The sequence below is a fragment of the Salvelinus sp. IW2-2015 genome, linkage group LG16 (genome assembly GCF_002910315.2).
Source record: "Salvelinus sp. IW2-2015 linkage group LG16, ASM291031v2, whole genome shotgun sequence".
NCBI classification, from domain to species: domain Eukaryota; kingdom Metazoa; phylum Chordata; class Actinopteri; order Salmoniformes; family Salmonidae; genus Salvelinus; species Salvelinus sp. IW2-2015.
The window spans coordinates 33119458-33142366 of NC_036856.1; the positions used below are offsets into that span (position 1 = coordinate 33119458).

General features: G+C 46.7%; 1 protein-coding gene across 1 annotated transcript; it reads right to left on the reverse strand.

Annotated features, from left to right (window-relative positions):
• Positions 1-119: 119 nt before the first annotated feature.
• On the reverse strand, positions 120-15737 carry LOC111975471 (zinc finger CCCH domain-containing protein 3-like). The gene is made up of 4 exons (XM_024003780.3): positions 15710-15737; positions 15069-15219; positions 3640-3809; positions 120-478 (listed from the first exon to the last, which is right to left on the reverse strand). The coding sequence occupies exons 1-4, from the start codon at positions 15735-15737 to the stop codon at positions 393-395; spliced, it is 435 nt and encodes a 144-aa protein (XP_023859548.2). The 3' UTR covers positions 120-392.
• Positions 15738-22909: the final 7172 nt, after the last annotated feature.

Consider the following 22909-nt stretch of genomic DNA (forward strand, 5'->3'; position numbering starts at 1 on the left):
CGATCTTGACTCAGAAAAGCGATCTTGACTCAGAAAAGCGATCTTGACTCAGAAAAGCGATCTTGACTCAGAAAAGCGATCTTGACTCAGAAAAGGTTGGTGACCACTGGTATACACCATCCAACCAAATGCTTACTTGCAGGTTCCTTCTCCACAAGCCAACAACAATAAGAAATTATAAAAGATAAGAATTTGAACATAAAATAAATGGCTCAGTAGAATATAATAAACATGTTAGCATCAGTATAATACATGAAGGCACAATTCATAGTCCAGGATTTACACATGTTCTGGGGAAGGGGGATTGGAGGGAGCAAGTGGTTTTTCTATTGTGCAGTATTTAGCAATCATAATATGAGTCTTGTAGCAGCAGTGTGTGTGTACTAAAGTGCCTACCTGGCCACAAAACGAGTGCTGGATGGCCGGAAGAAAGTACTCGAGGTGGTGGGGGAAATCTCCTGTGGATTAGACCATCTCACTGTTCGGGAAAATAGACAATGGAATCAGAGAAAAGACAGCCTTTAAAGACCAAAACATAACCAACCCAAATTGGGTCAAATGGCATTATTAATACACCACTGTGACTGACACATTTTGTGTGTGTGCCTGTCCATGCATGTGTGTGTGTAGTCAGCACTGGGGCTGCACACTGTGTGCCCACACAGGCAGATAGCCGTCAGGTCATTGCAGCCTATCTAGCTCGTCTGTGTGGTGAGATGGGGCCAGCACCAGCCGAAGCCTGGCAGCCGAAGCCAAACGTGACATCCAGTACAGTCTGAGAACATGGGACAGATGGGGTACAGGAGGGGAGTGAATGAGAGAGGGGGGAAGCTACGGAGGCCTGGTACCTATCCAAGCCTCTAGTTTTGGAGGGAGGGAGGGCGGGAACGAGATATGGTGTAAGACAGAGGGGGTAAGGTAAAGAGGCTTGACACTTATCCAAGTCTCTAATTTTGGAACATTTCAGGTGTAAGAGATATCCTCCTCATCAGTATGTGATCTTGGCACTATGACGGGAGGCCACTGGCAGAAGATCAGGACCAGAAGAGTGTAATCTCAGCTAACTGGACTGGTGAGATCTGAAATCATGGTGGTGGACACTGAAGGCGTGTTCAGACCATGCGGGAATGTGTGTGTTTATCAAGAGGCGAGTCACGAGCTGTGGGAACAGAACGGAACTCCAATTCCAGCCACAGGTTTTGACAGAGAGAGAGAGAGAGAGACAGCCAGCCAGCGAGCGAGAGCGAGAAAGAGGGAGCGAGCAGCTCAGGTCTGGGTTTAATCTGTGTCGTTTCCCCCCCTCCCTCCTGTCCCAGTGACAGATTACAGCTTTATTATTTCAGATGGCTAACACACACCACACCTCATACACTACATTACCAAAAGTATGTGGACACTTGCTTGTCGAACATCTCATTCCAAAATCATGGGGATTAATATGGCGTTGGTCCCCCCCTTTGCTGCTATAAAAGCCTCCACTCTTCTGGGAAGGCTTTCCACTAGATGTTGGAACATTGCTGAGTGGACTTGCTTCCATTCAGCCACAAGAGCATCAGAGGGGTTGGGCACTGATGCTGGGCAACTAGGCCTGGCTCGCAGTTGGCGTTCCAAATAATCCCAAAGCTATTCGATTAGGTTGAGGTCAGGGGCTCTGTGCAGGCCAGTCAAGTTCTTCCACACCGATCTCGACTGGACGTCACTTGTGCACGGGGGCATTGTCACGCTGAAACAGGAAAGGGCCTTCCCCAAACTGTTGCCACAAAGTTGGAAGCACAGAATCATATAGAATGTCATTGTATAGAGTAGCGTTAAGATTTCCCTTCACTGGAAGAGGCCTAGCCGGAATCATGAATAACAGCTCCAAACCATTATTCCTCCTCTACCAAACTTTACAGTAGGCACTATGCATTGGGGCAGGTAGCATTCTCCTGTTATCCACCAAACCCAGATTCATCCGTTGGACTGCCAGATGGTGAAGTGTGATTCATCACCCTAGAGAACGTGTTTCCACTGCTCCAGAGTCAATTGGCAGCGCGCTTTACACCCCTCCAGCTGACGCTTAGCATTGTGCATGGTGATCTTAGGCTTGTGTGCGGCTGTTGGGCCATAGAAACCCATTTCATGAAGCTCCTGACAAACAGTTATTGTGCTGACGTTGCTTCCAGAGGCAGTTTGGAACTCTTTAGTGAGTGTTGCAACCGAGGACAAACGATTTTTAACCGCTACACGCTTCTGCACTCATACTAGCCGTAGTGCCACCAGCTAGACCTGGTGGCGTTACGCTAGGCCTGGTGGCGCTACGCTACGCTAGGTGACGCTACGCTAGGCTGGGCCTGGTGACGCTACGCTAGGCTGGCGTTGTGCCACCAGGCCTAGCCTAGCGTAGCGCCACCAGGCCTAGCCTAGCGTAGGGCCACCAGGCCTAGCCTAGCGTAGCGCCACCAGGCCCAGCCTAGCGTAGCGTCACCAGGCCTAGCCTAGCGTAGGGTCACGAGGCCCAGCCTAGCGTAGCGTCACCAGGCCCAGCCTAGCGTAGCGTCACCAGGCCCAGCCTAGCGTAGCGTCACCAGGCCCAGCCTAGCGTAGTGCCACCGAGCCTAGCGTAGTGCCACCGGGCCTAGCGTAGTGCCACCGGGCCTAGCGTAGGTTGCCACCGGGCCTAGCGTAAGGCCACCGGGCCTAGCGTAGTTGCCACCGGGCCTAGCGTAGTGCCAACCAGGGCTAGCGTAGCCCACCAGGGCCTAGCGTAGCGCCACCAGCCAGCGCAGTGCTACCAAGGCCCGAGTGTATTTTTGATTTTAACCGTTTATTGAACAAGGCAAGTTAGTAAGAACAAATTCTTATTTTACAATGCGCCTAATCCAAAAGGTCTTCTGAAAGGACGGGGTCCGGGATTAAAAAATAAATACAATATAAGACAACACACACATCACAACAGAGAGAGAACAGACACAACATAGCAAGCAGCAACACATGACAACACAGAATGGTAGCAACACAAACAGACAACATGGTAGCAGCACAAAACATGGTACAAACATTATTGGGCACAGACAAACATAAAAATCAAGTAGGTAGAGACAAACAATACAGCACCACAAAAGCAAGCCACAACTGTCAGTAAAAGTTGTCCATGATTGAGTCTTTGAATGAAGAGATTGAGTGTTTGTTGCAAGCTTTGTTGCAGCTCGTTCCAGCCGCAGCGAACTGAAAAGAGGAGCGACCCAGGGATGTGTGTGCTTTGGGACCTTTAACAGAACGTGACTGGCAGAACGGATGTGTATGTGGAGATGAGGGCTGCAGTAGATTCTTCAGACAGGGGGAGTGAGGACTAGAGGGGTTTATAAAATAAGCATCAACCAGTGGGTCTGCGACTGGTATTATAGAGATAGCGTAGTGCCACCGGGCCTAGCGTAGTGCCACCGGGCCTAGCGTAGTGCCACCGGGCCTAGCGTAGTGCCACCGGGCCTAGCGTAGTGCCACTAACAGCGCTACACACTATCATACGCCAACATGCATTCCCTCAGTGGTCTAGAACAACAATGGCACTCACATGCCTCTCGCTCTTTTGATCAGATTCTGTTTGTAACCCTTGCCTACAATGATTGGCACAGTGTATTTGTAAGGTGTGTATAGTACTTGTTCTGTTGATTGGCGCACTGGTTGTCATGGTGCGGGACAGCTTATTGGCTGAGACGCTGTAGAGGGTGCCACCGATCCAGCGCATGCTCCTCCCTCTACCTCTCCAGTGCTGGGCTGGGAGGTGCCTGTCCTGTCCCGGGGGACGCAGACGGCTCTGGAGTACACTCCTGGGGGGGAGAGGGACAGATTGGCAAAGCGTTAGTAAAGTAAAGTAGGAATACACAGAACTTCTTGTTTGAAACTTTTCACAATTCCAGGTTTTGGGATGGTACTTCTATGGGAGGAAACTGAGGTGTGAAGGAAGGATTCTAGGATAATTCCTGGGGAACACAGTACTTGGATCATTAGGAGAACTGCTGGGGAACACAGTACTTGGGCCAAAAGACCCATTCAGGTTAACCACAAAGTAGTTAGGAGTTGAATGATATTGCGCTGGTAATATGCTCACTGCCCCACCATACCTCCACCCCTTTTCTCTCGGCCTGTCTCTTCCACGATATCTCCCCTCATCTCCCTCCTCTCTCTTCATGCCTCCCAGTCCAACTCTCCCTCCTTTCCTCTTTCCCTCCTCCTTCTCTCCCGTGTCACAGCACTCTGTTAAATTGCTGCCCTAATGGAAAGGACGGCAGTGTGGAAATGGAGAGAATTGAAAAGAGGAGGAAATCAATGAGATAATAGGTAGGAGGCCAGAGCAGGGAGGGCTGCCCAGGTCCCGAAGCAATGCATGGTGCCCAACAGACACACACACACACACACACACACACACAGTCCTAGTTACACACACCGTCGCGCAGACGCGCACCGACGCACACGCACCAGCCTAAAGAATGCACACAAATAAATATTCACACAACGACATCTAAACTCTAAGGAAGTCCCCCTCTGTGCTATGTGTGTGTTTAAAATGCCGTGTGCATCTGTGTGTCTGTGTGTTTAAAATGGTGTGTGCATCTGTGTGCGTGTGTGTGATGTTGGAGGCAGGGGTGATGGGGATAAATTGCACTGGCCTGTCACTTGTGTTTGGGTGGGATTGGGGCTGGTGTGCATGGCGCAGGTCATCATTTACTGCTGGACTTCAAATGGGCTGGAAATGTGTTTGGAGCCAGAGTTCCTGACTCCCATTACAGAGAACAGAGAGGGGACCCACACTCACACACTACAACTAGCTCTACACTACACACTCAGAGACAAGGACACACACACACACACAACCAAAACAATGGTCACACAATGACAGGTCCATGCAGTGGGGAGTCTGCGTGTAGCAGAGAAAAGAAAGAAGGTACATCACAGATCCCCAGTTAGCTCCCTTTCTCCCTCTACCACACCGGGCCATAACTCACCAGCAGAGACACTCAGTTTCACAAATACAAGATCAGTGTGTGCCCTACACAGGGCAACTGGAGCCAAGGGAGTCGTAATGGTGGCTAATGTAGGAGCAGTGACTGGCTCCCAGGGAGGCTTTAGCAGGCCCCCACAGCCAGGGGAGCCATCGTGGAGGTTAATGTGGATATGACATGAACACTTAACATAGACAGCAGTTAACCCTGACACATGGTGCAGGATAAGGGAGGGGTGAGGGAGCATTGGGGAAAATGTCAATGTGTGTGGAAGTGTGTGGTTGAGTGTGTATGAGTAAACGTGTGTGTGTGCATGTGTTCATACAGTTTGAGAGAATGTGTGTGTCTATAGCCTATACAAGAGAGTGTCTGCATGAGTGTGTTTGTGTGTATGCGTGCGTGCGTGTGTGTGTTTATGTGTATGCATGCGTGTGTGCGTTTGTGTGTATGCATGCGTGTGTTTGCATGTAATTGAGTGTAATTTGAGGTATGCAGCTGTCTGAATGAGTCCCCCCCCTCCAGCACAACATCATTACTGATAACAGTCTCTGTGGGACCATATTCACTTCTATACACCACCCCTACTATCACCATGTAATCTCCCTATTAATAAGAGAGATGAGGAGAGAGGGAAGGAGGATGGAAGGGAGTGAGAGAGACGGAGAGAGGCTGGAAGTGAGAGAGACGGAGAGAGGCCGGGAGGGAGAGAGGCTGGGAGGTCCGGGAGGGAGAGAGGCTGGGAGGTCCGGTGAGCGGAAGAGCCGGAGGAGAGAGGCTGGAGTCCGGGAGGGAGAGAGGCGGGAGGTCGGGAGGGAGAGAGGCTGGGAGAGTCCGGGGAGGGAGAGAGGCTGGGAGGTCCGGGAGGGAGAGAGGCCGGGAGGTCCGGGAGGGAGAGAGGCCGGGAGGTTCACAGAGAAATGTGATACATCTGTCATTCTCATTGAAAGTCTAAAAAGCGGTAGATCTCTTCTATGTGCGCTATTTTTATGCTTCCCGTTTTTAATGTTTCGTTATTTTATGTTCGGTTTTGTACACCAACTTCAAACAGCTGAAAATACAATATTTTTGGTTCTGGAAAATATATTTCACAGCAGTTTAAATGGTACAATGATTTTCTACACTACTCTTGCTTGTTTTGTCATATAAACTGAAATTAGGCGAACTATTAGATCTTAGCAACCAGGAAATAGTGGAGTGATTTCTGCACAGCGCATCTTTAACCACAATCATTCACATTACTTTAATAACATATTTCAGTTGTGTATATTACATTTCTTTTATTTGATGACTATTATTTCATTCCAACATCTCATCTCTATAGAGCTGCTTCCTATGCTGTCTGACAAGATCACTTTTTTAGTAGTAAATAAGGCATATTTTTATGACTGCTGAATACTAACTATCAATTACTTAGAGCATGTATTTTCAGGTAGAGATACCTCACGAAGCAACTGCTCTTTATCCCTATCGATCACGTCTTCTTGGATTATGGTCATTGTAGTTAATTACCACGTTTTTTTGCGCCAAAACGACTGTATGCCAAATATTGGCCTGTTGGAAACTACAACTCCCTACTACATCGCACAGTTTGGGCTTGATCTGATTTATCTCTAGAGAAACTGCAGTTAGAAAAATGTGCATTGAGCTAAAAAATTAAAAAACGACATGGAATTCAAATAATTGAACAGACATTGGTCAATTAGCTGTTTAAAAACTGAAAAATAACCGGTTTCGGTTAATCGCTCAGCACTAGCCCCAAGTGATACAACTATCCTAGAAAAGAGAGGGAGAACAGTTAGAGAAAGAGCAGCAGTGTCTCTTTATCCTCTCTTCTCTCTCCTTGACCTGTTCCCCGTGTTGCCCTTGACCCCCCAGCAAGAGATCTGTTATCAGAGCTCCTCTAGGTCTGTCTGCCACACAAATCCTCCCCTGCCGGACAGCACGCTCGTTTCAGGGTGGAGCCCTTTCACAGCCACGCCGATACACCACTCTGTCCCCCTAGGCCTGGGGGACACACTCTCTGCATACACATCATCTCAATCACCATGGTGATTCTTTAATGAGACAAACAATGAGGCAGAATGAGGGGAGGTGTATTTTAGTGAGGGACAAAAGAGAGAATTCAGAGCTGGTGTTTTTTTTGTGTGTGGGGGGGGGGAGTATGGGTGTGTGTGGTGTGTGCTGTGTGTTGTGGGTGGGGGGAAGTATGTGTTGTGTGGGGGTGGGTGGGGAGTATGATGTGTGTGAGTGGGGGGGGTGTGTGTGTTAGACATAAAGCAGAGATTATTTTACAGCCCAGGTAGCATTGAACCCCATTAGGACCAGGATCCCACAGCGGTTATAGGTGGTATGGAGAGGGGAGGAAATTAGAGAGAAAAGACGAGGGAAGAAGAAAGGCAGAGGTGGAAATAGAGAGAAAGAAGGAGGAGAGAAGAGAGAGGAGGAGGAAATAGAGAGAAGAGGAGGAAAGAGATGAGAAGAGAGAGAGGGAGGAAGAGAGAGAAGAGAGAGGGAGGAAAGAGTAGAGAAGAGAGAGAGAAGAGGCGGAAGAAATAGAGAAAAGAAGGAGGAAACTCCCTGTATGTGATTTATATTCTTGCAGTGCTTGCATCCTGTAGTGGTAATGTGTTGTGTGTGTGGGTGTGAATGATTGTGTGTGGTGTGTGCCCACTCTCACCATGCGCGACACACAGATGAAGGAAAGAGCGATTCAGCACTACTAGCTGCTGTTGATGAATGATCTGACTTTTGTTTTGGTGACAGGAAGAATTTGGGGTGGTCGCGCAAGTGCTCTGAATAATGCTGCTCTGTTCTGTTCTGTTGGCCTTGCAGCGAAAGCATAGTCAAGCCTCAATATTGGAAAAACAGTTACCCTTGGAACAGACTGAGCAGCACAAAACAAGTCATCTAGCCAATTTCTACAGCGAGGAGGAGGGAAGACTACACTCTGCCTAAAGCCATGCCATTACAATGGTCCTAAACACGCATTAGACAAGAACAATGGATAAAAAACATCTACAGCAACTGTGTAGGACTACATCGAGCGTACTTAGGACTCAGCTCTCGAGCAAAAACAACATATCAAATGGAAGACAAAGCAAATCAAGAAAGCGGAGAAGACCCAGGTATTGATGCACAGCGTATCTGCTGTAGAAGAGAGGAAGACTAGAAGACGTTGAATGAGAAGTAAAAACATTGAGAATTAGAAAGAAGAAGTGGAGGAGTGTGAGTAAGTGATGAGGAGCTCTGAGATAAGTAAGTGGTAGGGGTACATTACGGTATGAGAAGGAGGATGTGTGGTAAGTTGATGATGGATCTGATAAGTAGTGAGTAGAGGAGTAATTGCGGTATGAGAAGGGAGGAGTGTGAGTAAGTGATGATGGATCTGATAAGTAGTGAGTAGAGGAGTACATTGCAGTATGAGAAGGGAGGAGTAAGTGATGGGATAAAGAAGAGAGCGTAGCAGCCTTTATTGCCTTGTCTCCCTCATCCTCTACTGATCAATACAGGAGCACTAAACGAGATGAGACCAGAGCACAACAGACCAGGTTGTGTGTGTGCGCGCCCGCGTGTCTCAACAGTAGTTCAAAATAAACAATCAACCATTATTAAACCCCAAAGAAAATTGAGAAGATGATAGTGAGCTAGAGGAAAAGGGTGAATGAGCATGGAGAATATGGATATGGAGACAGGGAAACATAGGAAGAGGATGAAAACAGAGAAGATGAGAAGGAGAAAAACTAACGAGAGACAAATGGACAGACAAACAAAAATAAATACAGCAATAGAAAGATGCAGAGGGAAAGAGAGAAAGAAAGAGAAAGTGTGAGGGAGGTAACTAAGCGACAGAGTAGGAGAGAAAAGGAGGGAAGGCTGGAGCGAGGAAGGGAGGGCAGTAATTTATCCTGGGGTGAGCTGCATGCTTTACGGCTTTCTTAATTCAACTCCTGCTACTATTAATGGACTTAATGTTGAGATGATATCTATTTTCTGGTGGTGGGGGCTAAAATACGACAACCATTCACCCCCCCACCCAGACTCCCCCAGCACTCAATCAACCACAATGCCCATTACTGCTGACACCACACTGAGGACCACATGACATGCTTGGTAGGGGATGGGTCACTTCCCTGGTCCTAGGTGGGAGACCAAAAGAAGACAGAGAGAGGGGACTAAAGGGTGACAGGGGAGCTCAGATAGGTAAGAGGGAGGTGCCCACTGCCCATGTGTGGCTGGTGCTGGTCACTCTTTGCCAAAGGCATCAAGCCCCACCTTAGAAATGAGAATTAACCATATTTAGTCCCACAGCGACATGATGAGTGAGAGGCTACAGCTTGGGAATCTCTAAAGGACAATTAGGACCTTCCCCTGGGGTTCTGGAGCTCTGACAGAACCAATTAGGACCTTCCCCTGGGGTTCTGGAGCTCTGGCAAAACCAATCAGGACCTTCCCTGGAGCTCTGGCAGAACCAATTAGGACCTTCCCCCCTGGGGTTCTGGAGCTCTGGCAAAACCAATCAGGACCTTCCCTGGGGTTCTGGAGCTCTGGCAAAACCAATCAGGACCTTCCCCTGGGGTTCTGGAGCTCTGGCAGAACCAATCAGGACCTTCCCCTGGGGTTCTGGAGCTCTGGCAGAACCAATCAGGACCTTCCCTGGGGTTCTGGAGCTCTGGGAGAACACACCACCACCTGCTCCTGAAAACACTGAAGGCTTAGGACACTGATGATGACTGGGTGAGTGTGTACGATGAGACTGAAGCCTTAGGACACTGATGATGACTGGGTGAGTGTGTACATGCGACTGAAGCTTAGACACTGATGATGACTGGTGAGTGTGTACGATGAGACTGAAGCCTTAGGACACTGATGATGACTGGTGAGTGTGTACGATGAGACTGAAGCCTTAGGACACTGATGATGACTGGGTGAGTGTGTACGATGAGACTGAAGCCTTAGGACACTGATGATGACTGGGTGAGTGTGTACGATGAGACTGAAGCCTTAGGACACTGATGACTGGGTGAGTGTGTACGATGAGCTAGAGATGGGGTAGTTCTAGTCAGTGGAGGGGTACGATGAGCCAACAGAGCTATAGATAAAAGGTTCAGGGGTGTTAGAGAATCAGACAGATTGAGGTAGGGAGGCGATGTAAGGAGGGCGGGGGGTACAAAGGACAGGAGGGGGAGGAAGAGTGGGGTACATAGGACAGGAGGGGGGTCTGGGGAGAACCTCTTCTCTACCAGGGCACCGGTCCTGTCGCCCCGATCTCCAGACTTGGTGATATTTCACGGGATGTCGCGTGGCTCAAATTGAAAAACCCTTGATGAATCAATATTTACTGCAGCGGCTAAATGAATAGTAATAAATCACCGGAGGCCCTAAATCTAGTCTAAGCCCCATGCAGCCAGGCCCACTGTTTCATCTACCTCAATCTGAATTACACAAATGAGATTCCACACACAGACACACACGCAGGGGAATTAAGATAACTGTGCAACACACAAAACGGACAAACAGTAAGTAACAGAATCTTCCTAATGGGGAGAAACTACAGCATCTCTCCAAGCTGAAATACAACAGCCATGTGTGTCTATCTCTTCTGAGTTAGTGGCTGTTGTCTCACAGGGCTCCAGACACCTGCAAACACACACACACACACACACACACACAGCAGGTGGCCACGACTACAAAGACAAAACACACCCGCACTGCACTCCAACTGAACCCTGTATACTATGAATGTAACAGTGTGTGTGTGAGATATTCAACGGCTTGTAATCTCCTCCCACCACAGCCCATTGTGAGGCTTAGGGAAACAGGGTAGCATTAACACACAAAGGCATTTTAACATGCCTATCACAATAATACATTAACCAACTCCATAACCATATGACCTATTCATTACCAGCGTAATAAAACCATAAGCCTATGTTAATAATCATAATACACCATTAACTGTTTAACTGTCCGTCCCATGGCAAGGAGGTCATGAATAACACATTAACTTATTGCCTGTCGCCCAATAATGACCTCATCATAAACATTCATTAACTCTCCCTCTGTCCCCCAGTTATGACTTCATAACATCTGTAGAACCCTTCCCATCATCTCATTCTATCGCTTCCATCATTCTGTCTCTGGTCTATCGTTCTGTACGCCTCCCTCACAGAGAGTGAAAGAAAGACAGAATGGATAAAGAGAAGGGTTAAGTTAGAGCCCTGTAAATCACATGTACATCTCACCCATCACAAGTGCGTATTATGCTAATTAACGTAGCTTTATCTCAGTGGATTTCCCCACTCTTAGAATAAGAGAGCGTGATAGAAAAAAATTAGCGATAAAGAGAAAGGAGAAAGAGAAGAGAGATGGGGGGTGGTTTGCAATGACATGTCCTGTTTCCATTGATCATCCTTGAGATGTTTCTACAACTTGATTGGAGTCCACATGTGGTAAATTCAATTGATTGGACATGACTTGGTCTATACCGGTCTATAAACTCAGCAAAAAAAGAAACGTCCTCTCACTGTCAACTGCGTTTATTTTTAGCAAACTTAACATGTGTAAAAATMTGTGACTAACAGAAATTGAATAATGTGTCCCTGAACAAAGGGGGGTCCAAATCAAAAGTAACAGTCAGTATCTGGTTTGGCCACCAGCTGCATTAAGTACTGCAGTGCATCTCCTCCTCATGGACTGCACCAGATTTGCCAGTTCTTGCTGTGAGATGTTATCCCACTCTTCCACCAAGGCACCTACCTGCAAGTTCCCGGACATTTCTGGGGGAGGGGGATGGCCCTAGCCCTCACCCTCCGATCCAACAGGTCCCAGATGTGCTCAATGGCATTGAGATCCGGGCTCTTCGCTGGCCATAGCAGAACACTGACATTCCGGTCTTGCAGGAAATCACAAACAGAATGAGCAGTATGGCTGGTGGCATTGTCATGTCAGGATGAGCCTGCAGGAAGGGTACCACATAAGGGAGGAGGATGTCTTCCCTGTAACGCACAGCGTTGAGATTGCCTGCAATGACGACAAGCTCAGTCTAATGATGCTGTGACACACCGCCTCAGACCACGACGGACCCTCCACCTCCAAAAATCGATCCCGCCGCGAGTACAGGCCTCGGTGTAACGCTCATTCCTTCGACGATAAACACGAATCCGACCATCACCCCTGGTGAGACAAAACCGCAACTCGTCAGTGAAGAGAACTTTTTGCCAGTCCTGTCTGATCCAGCGACGGTGGGTTTGTAACCATAGGCGACGCTGTTGCCAGTGATGTCTGGTGAGGACCTGCCTTACAACAGGCCTAAAAGCCCTCAGTCCAGCCTCTCTCAGCCTATTGCGGACAGTCTGAGCACTGATGGAGGGATTGTGCGTTCCTGGTGTAACTCGGGGATTTGTTGTTGCCATCCTGTACCTGTCCCGCAGGTGTGATGTTCGGATGTACCGATCCTATGCAGGTGTTCTTACACGTGGTCTGCCACTGCGAGGACGATCAGCTGTCCGTCCTGTCTCCCTGTAGCGCTGTCTTAGGTGTCTCACAATACGGACATCCCTGGCTACATCTGCAGTCCTCATGCCTCCTTGCAGCATGCCTAAGGCACGTTCACGCAGATGAGCAGGGACCCTGGGCATCTTTCTGTGTTTTTCAGAGTCAGTAGAAAGGCCTCTTTAGTGTACTAAGTTTTCATAACTGTGACCTTAATTGCCTACTGTCTGTAAGCTGTTAGTGTCTTAACGAAGGGTACCAACAAATTTCTGCAGCATTGAAGGTCCCCAAGAACACGGTGGCCTCCATCATTTTTGAATGGAAGAAGTTTGGAACCACCAAGACTCTTCCTAGAGCTGGCCTCCTGGCCAAACTGAGCAATCGGGGGAGAAGGGCCTTTGTCAGGGAGGTGACAGGGAACCCAATGGTCACTCTGATAGAGCTCCGGAGTTCCTCTGTGGAGATGGGAGAACCTTCCAGAACGACAACCATCTCTGCAGCACTCCACCAATCAGGCCTGCATGGTAGAGTGGCCAGATGGAAGCCACTCCTCAATAAAAGGCACATGACAGCCCTCTTGGAGTTTGCCAAAAGGCACCTAAAGACTCTCAGACCATGAGAAACAAGATTCTATGGTCTGATGAAACCAAGATTGAACTCTTTGGCCTGAATGCCAAGCGTCACATCTGGAGGAAACCTGGCACAATACCTACGGTGAAGCAAGGTGGTGGCAGCATCATGCTGTGGGGATGTTTTTCAGCAGCAGGGACTGGCAGACTAGTCAGGATCGAGGGAAAGATGAACGGAGCAAAGTACAGAGAGAGATCCTTGATGAAAACTTGCTCCAGAGAGCTCAGGACCTCAGACTGGGCCGAAGGTTCAACTTCCAACAGGACAACGACCCTAAGCACACAGCTAAGACAATGCTGGAGTGGCTTCGGGACAAGTCTCTGTCCTTGAGCCTGGACTTGAACCCGATCTAACATGTCTGAAGACCTGAAAACAGCTGTGCAGCGAGGCTCCCAATTCAACCTGACAGAGCTTGAGATGATCTGCAAAGARTAATGGGATAAACTCCCTAAATACAGGTGTGCCAAGCTTGTAGRGTCATACCTAAGAAGAATAGAGACTGTAATCTCTGCCAAAGGTGCTTCAACAAAGTACTGAGTAAAGGGTCTGAATACTTATGTAAACGTGATATCAGTTTTTTGTTTTTTAATACATTTGCAAAGATTTCTAAAAACTTGGTTTTGCTTTGTCATTATGGGGTATTGTGTGTAGATTGATGAGGGGGAAAAACGATGTAATCAATCATAGAATAAGGCTGTAATGTAAGAAACTGTGGAAAAAGAGATGGGGCCTGAATACTTTCCTAATGCACTCTATATACATTACATGACCAAATGTATGTGGACACCTGCTCGTCGAACATCTCATTCCAAAATAATGAACATTAATATGGAGTTGGTCCCCTTTGCTGCTATAACAGCCTCCACTCTACTGGGAAGGCTTTCCACTAGATGTTGTAACATTGCTGCGGGGACTTGCGTCCATTCAGCCACAAGACCATTAGTGAGGTCACTGATGTTGGGTGATTTGGCCTGGCTCGCAGTCGGCTAAGGTGTTGGATGGGGTTGAGGTCAAGGCTCTGTGCAGGCCAGTCAAGTTCTTCCACACTGATCTCGGCAAACCATTTCTATATGGACCTTGCTTTGTGCATGGGGGCATTGTCATGCTGAAACAGGAAAGGGCCTTCCCCAAACTGTTGCCACAAAGTTGGAAGCATAGAATCGTCTAGAATGTCATTGTATGCTGTAGCATTAAGATTTCCATTCACTGAAACTAAGAGGCCTAGGCCGAACCATGAAAAACATCCCCAGACCATTATTCCTCCTCCACCAAACTGTTCTCCTGGCATCCGCCAAAACGACAGATTGTGAAGCGTGATTCATCACTCCAGAGAATGCGTTTCCACAGCTCCAGATTCCAATGGCGGGAGCTTTACACCACTCCAGCAGATGCTTGGCATTGCGCATGGTGATCTTAAGCTTGTGTGTGGCTGCTCGGCCATGGAAACACATTTAATGAAGCACCTGACGAACAGTTCTTGTGCTGACGTTGCTTCCAGAGGCAGTTTGGAACTCGGTATTGAGTGTTGGAACTGAGGACAGATGATTTTTACACGGGACGCTCTTTCGTACTCTGTGGTCCCGTTCTGTGAGCTTGTGTGGCCTACCACTTCGTGGCTGAGCCATTGTTGCTCATAGACGTTTCCACTTCACAATAACAGCACTTACAGTTGACCGGTGCAGATCAAGCAGGGAAGAAATTTAACGAACTGACTTGTTAGAAAAGGTGGCATCCTATGACGGTGCCACGTTAAAAGTCACTGAGCTCTTCAGTATGGGCCATTCTACTGCCAATGTTTGTCTATGGAGATTGCATGGCTGTGTGCCCAATTTTATACACCTGTCAGCAACAGGTATGGCTGAATAGCCAAATCCATTCATTTGAAGGGGTGTCCACATACATTTGCATATATAGTGTATCATGTGGTTCACTGTTTATGTATCTGCGAGTGAGTGTGTGTGTTACCTGGCCGTCTGGATCCTCTTAGCTCTCCAAGAGAGGGTGTGGCTATAGTTGGCTGTGTGTGCGTTGTCTCCACCCAGGCGTGTCTCTATCTTATAGCGGGTCCTGAACACCCTCTGAAACGCCTGGCTACGCAGGGTCGGGAAGGCGGGACCTGGGGAGGAAAGAATTGACAGATCAAGAAACCAATACAGGACAGCATATGCACACGCCAATTTAAAAGGTACAACATGCCCATGCACCACTGAGGGATTAGCTGGCAAGCCTGTGTTTAGAGTGTTGACAGATACAACAGCATCCATAGATGACAGACACCGACACATTTTTGTCTCCGTGAGACTTCTGATTAGATGATTTTTCTCCACCTCTCCTTCTAGAAGTCCTACAACTCAGTAGCAAGCAGGTGTGCTCTTTAACAAGCTTCACATGTAGAGACGGGAGAGAATAATAAAGGAGGAATATATATGAGCCTAATAAATCATAACTCCCCCTCTGCCTCTCTTTAAGTTTCATTCCTTATATCATTTTGTAGATCCATCATAGGAGAGGAGAAAAAAAACTAAAGAATAGGACTGTTTGTTATTTATTTATTTGGGTGTGTATCCATCATATTGCTTTATGATGGTTGAGCTTGGCTGACATACTGTGCTGGGTAAAGGATGGCATTTGCATCTGCGAGGATCTGAAACCGCTGCTTTACGCCAATTTACCAAACTAGAGGATGTAGCATTCAGGATCAGGCAGTGTACTGTGAAGACTCAGGTAGAGTCTGATGACTGTGGAAGAATGAATAAGACTGATGATTCTAAAGATCGGAGGACTAGGATGAATCCAGCGGAAATAGGATGTCGGGACAGTGGATCCTAATTTTAAAATAACTTTTTGAAATACACATTTGTGATGATTTTACAACTGAATCCTATAACTGAAAAACAAAAACATGGTGAAAAAAAGTCTTCCAGCAGAATCTCCCATAAATCACCTTCTGTTCACTCAAGACAAACCCTGAGAACCAGCAGTAGAAAAAGAGTGTGTAGGTGACAGAAAGAAACGCTCTCTCTCATCATCCCTGCTCCCCCTCTCTCGCGCTCCCTCCTTTACCACACATCTCTCACTGTGACGGTGATAAAAATGTGTATTCTTAATGACTGAAGAAGGAGAAAGAGAGCGAAGGAGGGACGGGCAGAGTGCGAGAGACACCCAACAACGTGCCTCCTCTACTAAATTTAAATGATCTGTATCAAATGTCTTTAATTGCCAATTGCTATGATTGTTGTCATGGTAATTATTTAATAACAAAGCATGACCAGGAAGCAAACAGCAGCTTGGAGGAATGACAAAACAATATATCTTTCTACCCCATCCCTCTCTCTCTATTCTCCCATCCCAGGGACAGGGAGTGTGTCATTGTCAGGCAGCACACAGCTCTAGATCAGCTGTAGAATTCATCTCAGACAAACATTTACCTATGATCAAATCACTACACAGCATGCTGAGGCCTGCCCCAAACCCACACACTTACATGTATGCGCACACTCGCACGGGACCCGCACACACTAGGGCTGTTCCCGACAAAACAACATTTTGGGTCGACCGAGAGTCACCTGTTCTTTTGACCAATTAATTAGTATTCATTTTCAAATGTGTATTTTTTCATATACAGTGCATTCGGATATTATTCGGAACCCTTGACTTTTTCCACATTGTTACGCTACAGCCTAATTCTAAAATGGATAAAAAAACATTTACACACAATACCCCATAATGACAAAGCAAAAACAGGTTTTATTACAAATAAAAACAGAAATACCCTTTGCTATGAGACTCGAAATTGAGTTCATCCTGTTTCCATTGATCATCCTTGAACTGTTTCTACAACTTGATTGGAGTCCACCTGTGGTAAATTCAATTGATTGGACATGATTTGGAAAGGCACACACCTGTCTATACAAGGTCTCACAGTTGACAGTACATGTCAGAGCAAAAACCAGGCCATTAGGTCAAAGGAATTGTCCGTAGACCTCAGAGACATGATTGTGTCGACACACAGATCTGGGGAAGGGTACCAAAATACTTCTGAAGAATTAAAGGTCCCCAGGAACACAGTGGCCTCAATCGTTCTTAAATGGAAGAGGTTTGGAATCACCAAGACTCTTCCTAGAGCTGTCTGCCTGGCCAAACTGAGCAGCTGAGCACATGACAGCCAGCTTGGAGTTTGCCAAAAGGCCCCTAAAGAACTCTCAGACCATGAGACTGGAATATGTTCCAGGATTCATCCAATGGCATTGAGGAGTATACCACCTCAGTCATTGGCTTCATCAATAAGTGCATCGACGAACATCGTCCCCACAGTGACCGTACGTACATATCCCAAACAGAAGCCATGGATTACAGGCAACATCTGCATTGAGCTAAAGGCTAGAGCTGCTGTTTTCAAGGAGCGGGACACTAATCCAGATGCCTATAAGAAATCCCGCTCTGCCCTCTGAACCATCAAACAAGCAAAGCATCAATACAGGATTAAGATTGAATCCTACTACACCGGCGCTGACGCTTGTCGGATGTGGCAGGGCTTGAAAACTATTACGGACTACAAAGGGAAAACCAGACGCGAGCTGCCCAGTGACACGAGCCTACCAGATGAGCTAAATGCCTTTTATGCTCGCTTCAAGGCAAGCAACACTGAAGCATGCACTAGAACACCAGCTGTTCTAGATGACTGTATGATAACGGTCTCAGTAGCCGATGTGAGCATGACCTTTAAGCAGGTCATCATTCACAAAGCCGCGGGGCCAGATGGATTACGAGGACGTGCACTGAAAGCGTGCGCGGACCAACTGGCAAGTGTCTTCACTGACATTTTCTGATATTTTCTTAACTCTTCTTGAACTGCACTGTTGGTTAAGGGCTTGTAAGTAAGCATTTCACGGTAAGGTCTACACTTGTTGTATTCGGCGCATGAGACAAGTAAAGTTTGATTTGATTTTGTTTTGAGAAACAAGATTCTCTGGTCTGATGAAACCAAGATTAGCTCTTTGGCCTGAATGCCAAGCATCATGTCTGGAGGAAACCTGGCACCATCCCTTTGGTGAAGCATGATTTGGCAGCATCATGCTGTGGGGATGTTTTCAGCAGCAGGGATTGGGAGACTAGTCAGGATCGAGGCAAAGATGAACAGAGCAAAGTACAGAGAAACCTGCTCCAGAGCGGACCTCAGATGGGACGATGGTTCACCTTCCAACAGGACAACGACCCTAAGCACACAGCTAAGAAAACGCAGGAGTGGCTTCGGGACAAGTCTCTAAATGTCCTTGAGTGGCACAGCCAGAGCTCGGACATGAACACAATCTAACATCTCTGGATAGACCTGAAAATAGCTGTGCAGCGACGCTCCCCATCCAACTTGACAGAGCTTGAGAGGATCTGCAGCGAAGAATGGGCAAAACTCACCAAATACAGGTGTGCCAAGCTTGTAGCATCATACCTAAGAGTGAAGGCTGTAATCGCTGCCAAAGGTGCTTCAACAAAGTAGAGTAAAGGGTCTAATGTGATAATGTAAATGTGATAATTTATATAATAAAGGAAATATCACATTTCCATAAGTATTCAGACTTATTTACTCTACTTTGTTGAAGCACCTTTGGCAGCGATTACAGCCATCAATCAGCATGAAAACAATAAATAAATGGCATACCCGTGATCCGGTGTAAACCTCCTAAAATAGGCCTACATGATTACTTCTTATCCCTTGCACAAATAGCCTACAGCTGTCGGTCTTTCCAGAGCTCACTGGCGCAAGTTAATAGTTGATACAATGTTTCAAGTTCCTTGCAGACAGTCCATGCATAGCCAATGTGATTTATAGGATATTTATTTTTATCAGGATATTTGCTACCTGCAGACGGCAATGTTTTTATTTATTGTCTTTATGTAGGATACTTTTACATATTGGCAATGGAAGTTCATTTTAGATTTGTATAATTTTGATTTAGATTGAATTTTGATTAACCCCATGACATGTATTTTGAGATATGAAGACTATTAAAAATTAAATTAAACTGCTCCACAAAAATGTGTATCTGAAAATCATAACTTGGCACGCTAAATGGAAAAGGTTGCCGACTGTTGGTGTAGCCTATACCGGCAACTTCAGGAGGGTAACACAGAATCTGTGAAGGCCAGCAGCAGAACAAGTATGAGGGTCGGATCGGGAACAGGTGTTTTTCTTCTGGTTAGGCTACATTGATCTCTGGCTCCCTCTTTTTAGTAATTTGCGTGTCTTCGTTTTTAATTGCAGTGCTTAAAGCATCAGACAAAGTAGCCTAAATATAGTTGATTATATTCAAACATAGGGTGTGTCTATACAGTACATTCGGAAAGTATTCAGACACCTTGACTTTTTCACGTTTTGATAAGTTACAGCCTTATTTTAAAATGGAATAAAAAAAAATATTTTAAAAAATGATTCTCAACAATCTACACACAATACCCCATAATGACAAATCAAAAACAGTTTTTTAGAAATATTGGCAAATATATATAATTAAAAAAAAAAAGTTAACAAATAAATGTCATACCCTGATCCGGTGAAACCTCCTAAAATAGGCCTACATGATCAGGTTACACCGGATCGAGGTATGACCTTTATTTTATTTTTTTACATGCCGAGTGGTTATCGAAAGGGAGAGAACTACGTTGAGGAAATATTGTCATTGTCAATGGATGTAAAAACAGACTTTGTTTACTTGCTGATTGAGGTGAAGATTTTTTTTTTTACTGAGAATCTCCAGGGTGGTGGGGAGTTAAGACACAGAAATACTATCAGATCCACAAATGGGCACATTTCTAGGCCTACATTTGCGTGCAGGCCAGGTAGCCCAGGCCTACTTCTACAGTATGCGTAATGAGGTGTGCATCCTCACTAAAACTTTTTCTCACAAGTGTAGCCTTTGTTGTGCGCACCGCAAAAAACATGTCCACTCTGACAATGACAACGGTAAGACTGTAATAATAATAATAATATATATTGAATGCATTAACAGAAATGACCATAACCAAACAGACATTGTAGATTAGAAATGATGGTAATTAACGGTAAATGTACTACTGGTGTGCCATCCCTGCGGCCTCTGCAATGGACTAGTCCACTGAGACAGGTGTGAATCAGACAGTGTACCATTCATTTTTTATATTTGTCACTTGGTCGACCAACAGCATATCGACCAAACAATGGACCAGTCGACTAAATGGGGTCAGCCCTACCACGCACAAATGTTTATTTTATTTTGTGTTATTGACTGTACATTTGTTTATGTGTAACTCTGCGTTGTTGTTTTGTCACACTGCTTTACTTTATCTTGGCCAGGTCGCAGTTGTAAATGAGAACTTGTTCTCAACTGGCCTACCTGGTTAAATAAAGGTGAAATAAAAAATACAAATAAAACCAATTGTGCTATGTATAATGAGGGTAAGTTGATGTGTGTGTATGTTAGGTAGTTTTTGGTTGTGCAGGATGAGTTGCATGGCCTGTAGTTCCTTCTCCCAGCAGTCATCTGTATTACATCACAGCTTTTGGGCCTCCTGGCAGATGACAAATAGGCTTGTCACAGCTGCTGCCTGCTGTTGGCTCAACACCCCATCCCTCTACCGACTCCCCGCTGTTTGTGTGTTGTGTGTGTCACAACCCTACCCTCTACATTAGCCCTCCCTCAGTCAGTTCCACACAGCCGAACACACCCCACCTTAGTCCCAAACACACCCACTAGTCCACCACGCCTAGTCCCACTTCCAAAACCCACGACCACCACCTAGTCACAACACCAAACACACCCCAACCTAGCCAAACCCCGACCACCACTAGCCCAAACACACCCCCACCTAGTCCCAAACACACCCCACTTAGTCCCAAACACACCGAACACACCCCACCTAGTCCCAAACACACCGAACACACCCCACCTAGTCCCAAACACACCCCACCTAGTCCCAAACGCACAATGTGTTTAGCTGTTATTTAATGACAGCCTGTTTATAGCTACACACGTGTGTGATGTAGAATGGGAGCACTCTCTCTCACTCCCCCACCTCGCTGTCAGGTCTATTAGAGGAAGATTGAGACCCCTGGCTGTGTGTGTGTGTGTGTGTGTGTGTGTGTGTGTTCGCGGTGGCCTAGTAGAATAAGATTGAGACCCTATTGCTCCCAGGCCCACTCAACCAACACAACCTGCTGGGGTTTACAATCAGAGCACACCATTTATCCCACACTGACAACACACACACATCCAGCCCATCCATCCCAAGATGACACACCACTCTATGCTGTGAAACCACAGATGATCTACTCTATTCTCTCTGCACAGCACTCAGCCAGCCGGCCCACCTCACACCCTCTACTCCTGACTGCTGTTACGTACCTCACACTCTCAACCTTCTACAAACTCTCTAAACAGAACTACAGAGTTCTACATGGTTTGGATCACTCTCTCTTCAGCTGTGATTTAGCAGCAGGCATGAATGAATGATTTCAATGCTTTCCTATCATGTTGTAACAGCCCCTGAAACAGATCAACTTCTATAACATACAACATCTGATTGACTGGGACTGGCAAGTGAAGACGATAAGACTGTTAATAAGTCTTCTATGTCGGGACAGGGGCTGAAAGTAGAGTAGATCTGCCACTGCCTGCCACTCCAGACCTCCATCTCCTGCTCTCTCTTCATCCGGTCTTCCTCAGAGTGGCATGACGCTGGATCACACAGCACCACTCCACCCTCTTAGGGATTATCAAATCATGTCATCATGGCACTGCACCACACGGTGTGGAGACTCTAGTCAGGCTGCTATCCATCCCTCCGCTCCCCCTGCCTGTGCTGTGACCCCCCACCTCTCCCCATCTAGTCCCTTCCTAAAGCCGCTGAGAGTCTGCCAAGCTACACTTCTCCTTACCTGACGGCTAATTCCAGCTAACAGCACTCCCTGTTCCCACCAACCAGAACCCCCCGGTAGACCATTAATCTTGTTATTGACAGTCAGTCTGATACCTGAGCTTCTACCCTCTCCCCCCCACACCCCATCAGTCTCCAGTCAAATTCCCCGGGGCTCATCCTCTGATTCCCAGTGGGAATCTGATAGACATGCCCAACGCTAACATCTGACTGACTTAACATGGCCCATGCTAAGCTAATGCTGCACTTTAATTGCCTATGTGAGTACAGTATATCGTATTTAAATGCATACCAAATGTCAAGTGGTTAGCCACCATTTTGAAGCTCAAGTTACTAAGCTATACTTAAACACCCAATGCTAAGCTCAGGCAGGCACTCACTTTACTTATAGATATGCATGTAAAGTAAGTAAGAGCAGATCTCTCCTATATTAGTAGTACTCCACTGCCCCACCCTGTTCCATGCACTAACTGGCATGTCTGTGTGCCCATGTCTGTATATGAGAGAGAGGGTAGTGGTGTCTGCATATGACTTGAGGTCGTATTTTCACAAATACTCTGTTGACATATTAGTGTATGTTTAAATGTGTGTGTTTCAGGGAGAGTACGTGTGAGTGTGTACAAGACTCTAAGGTAAAGAGGGAACGAGACAGAGAAGGGTGGTGGGAGAGAGAGCGGGAGTGAGAATGAGAGGACAGAGACAAGGAGAGGAAAATAAAGACAGAGAGAGAAGAGAAGGAGAAAAGTGAACTCTGCCCTCTGTGTAGATTGACAGGTGCAGTGGAGACATGCTACAGGAAGGAGACACAGCCTCTCATCCCAGACCTGCTGTCAGGGGTTAGATGGTGTGTGTGTGTGTGTGTGTGTGTGTGTGTGTGTGTGCGTATGTGTGACCTTGAA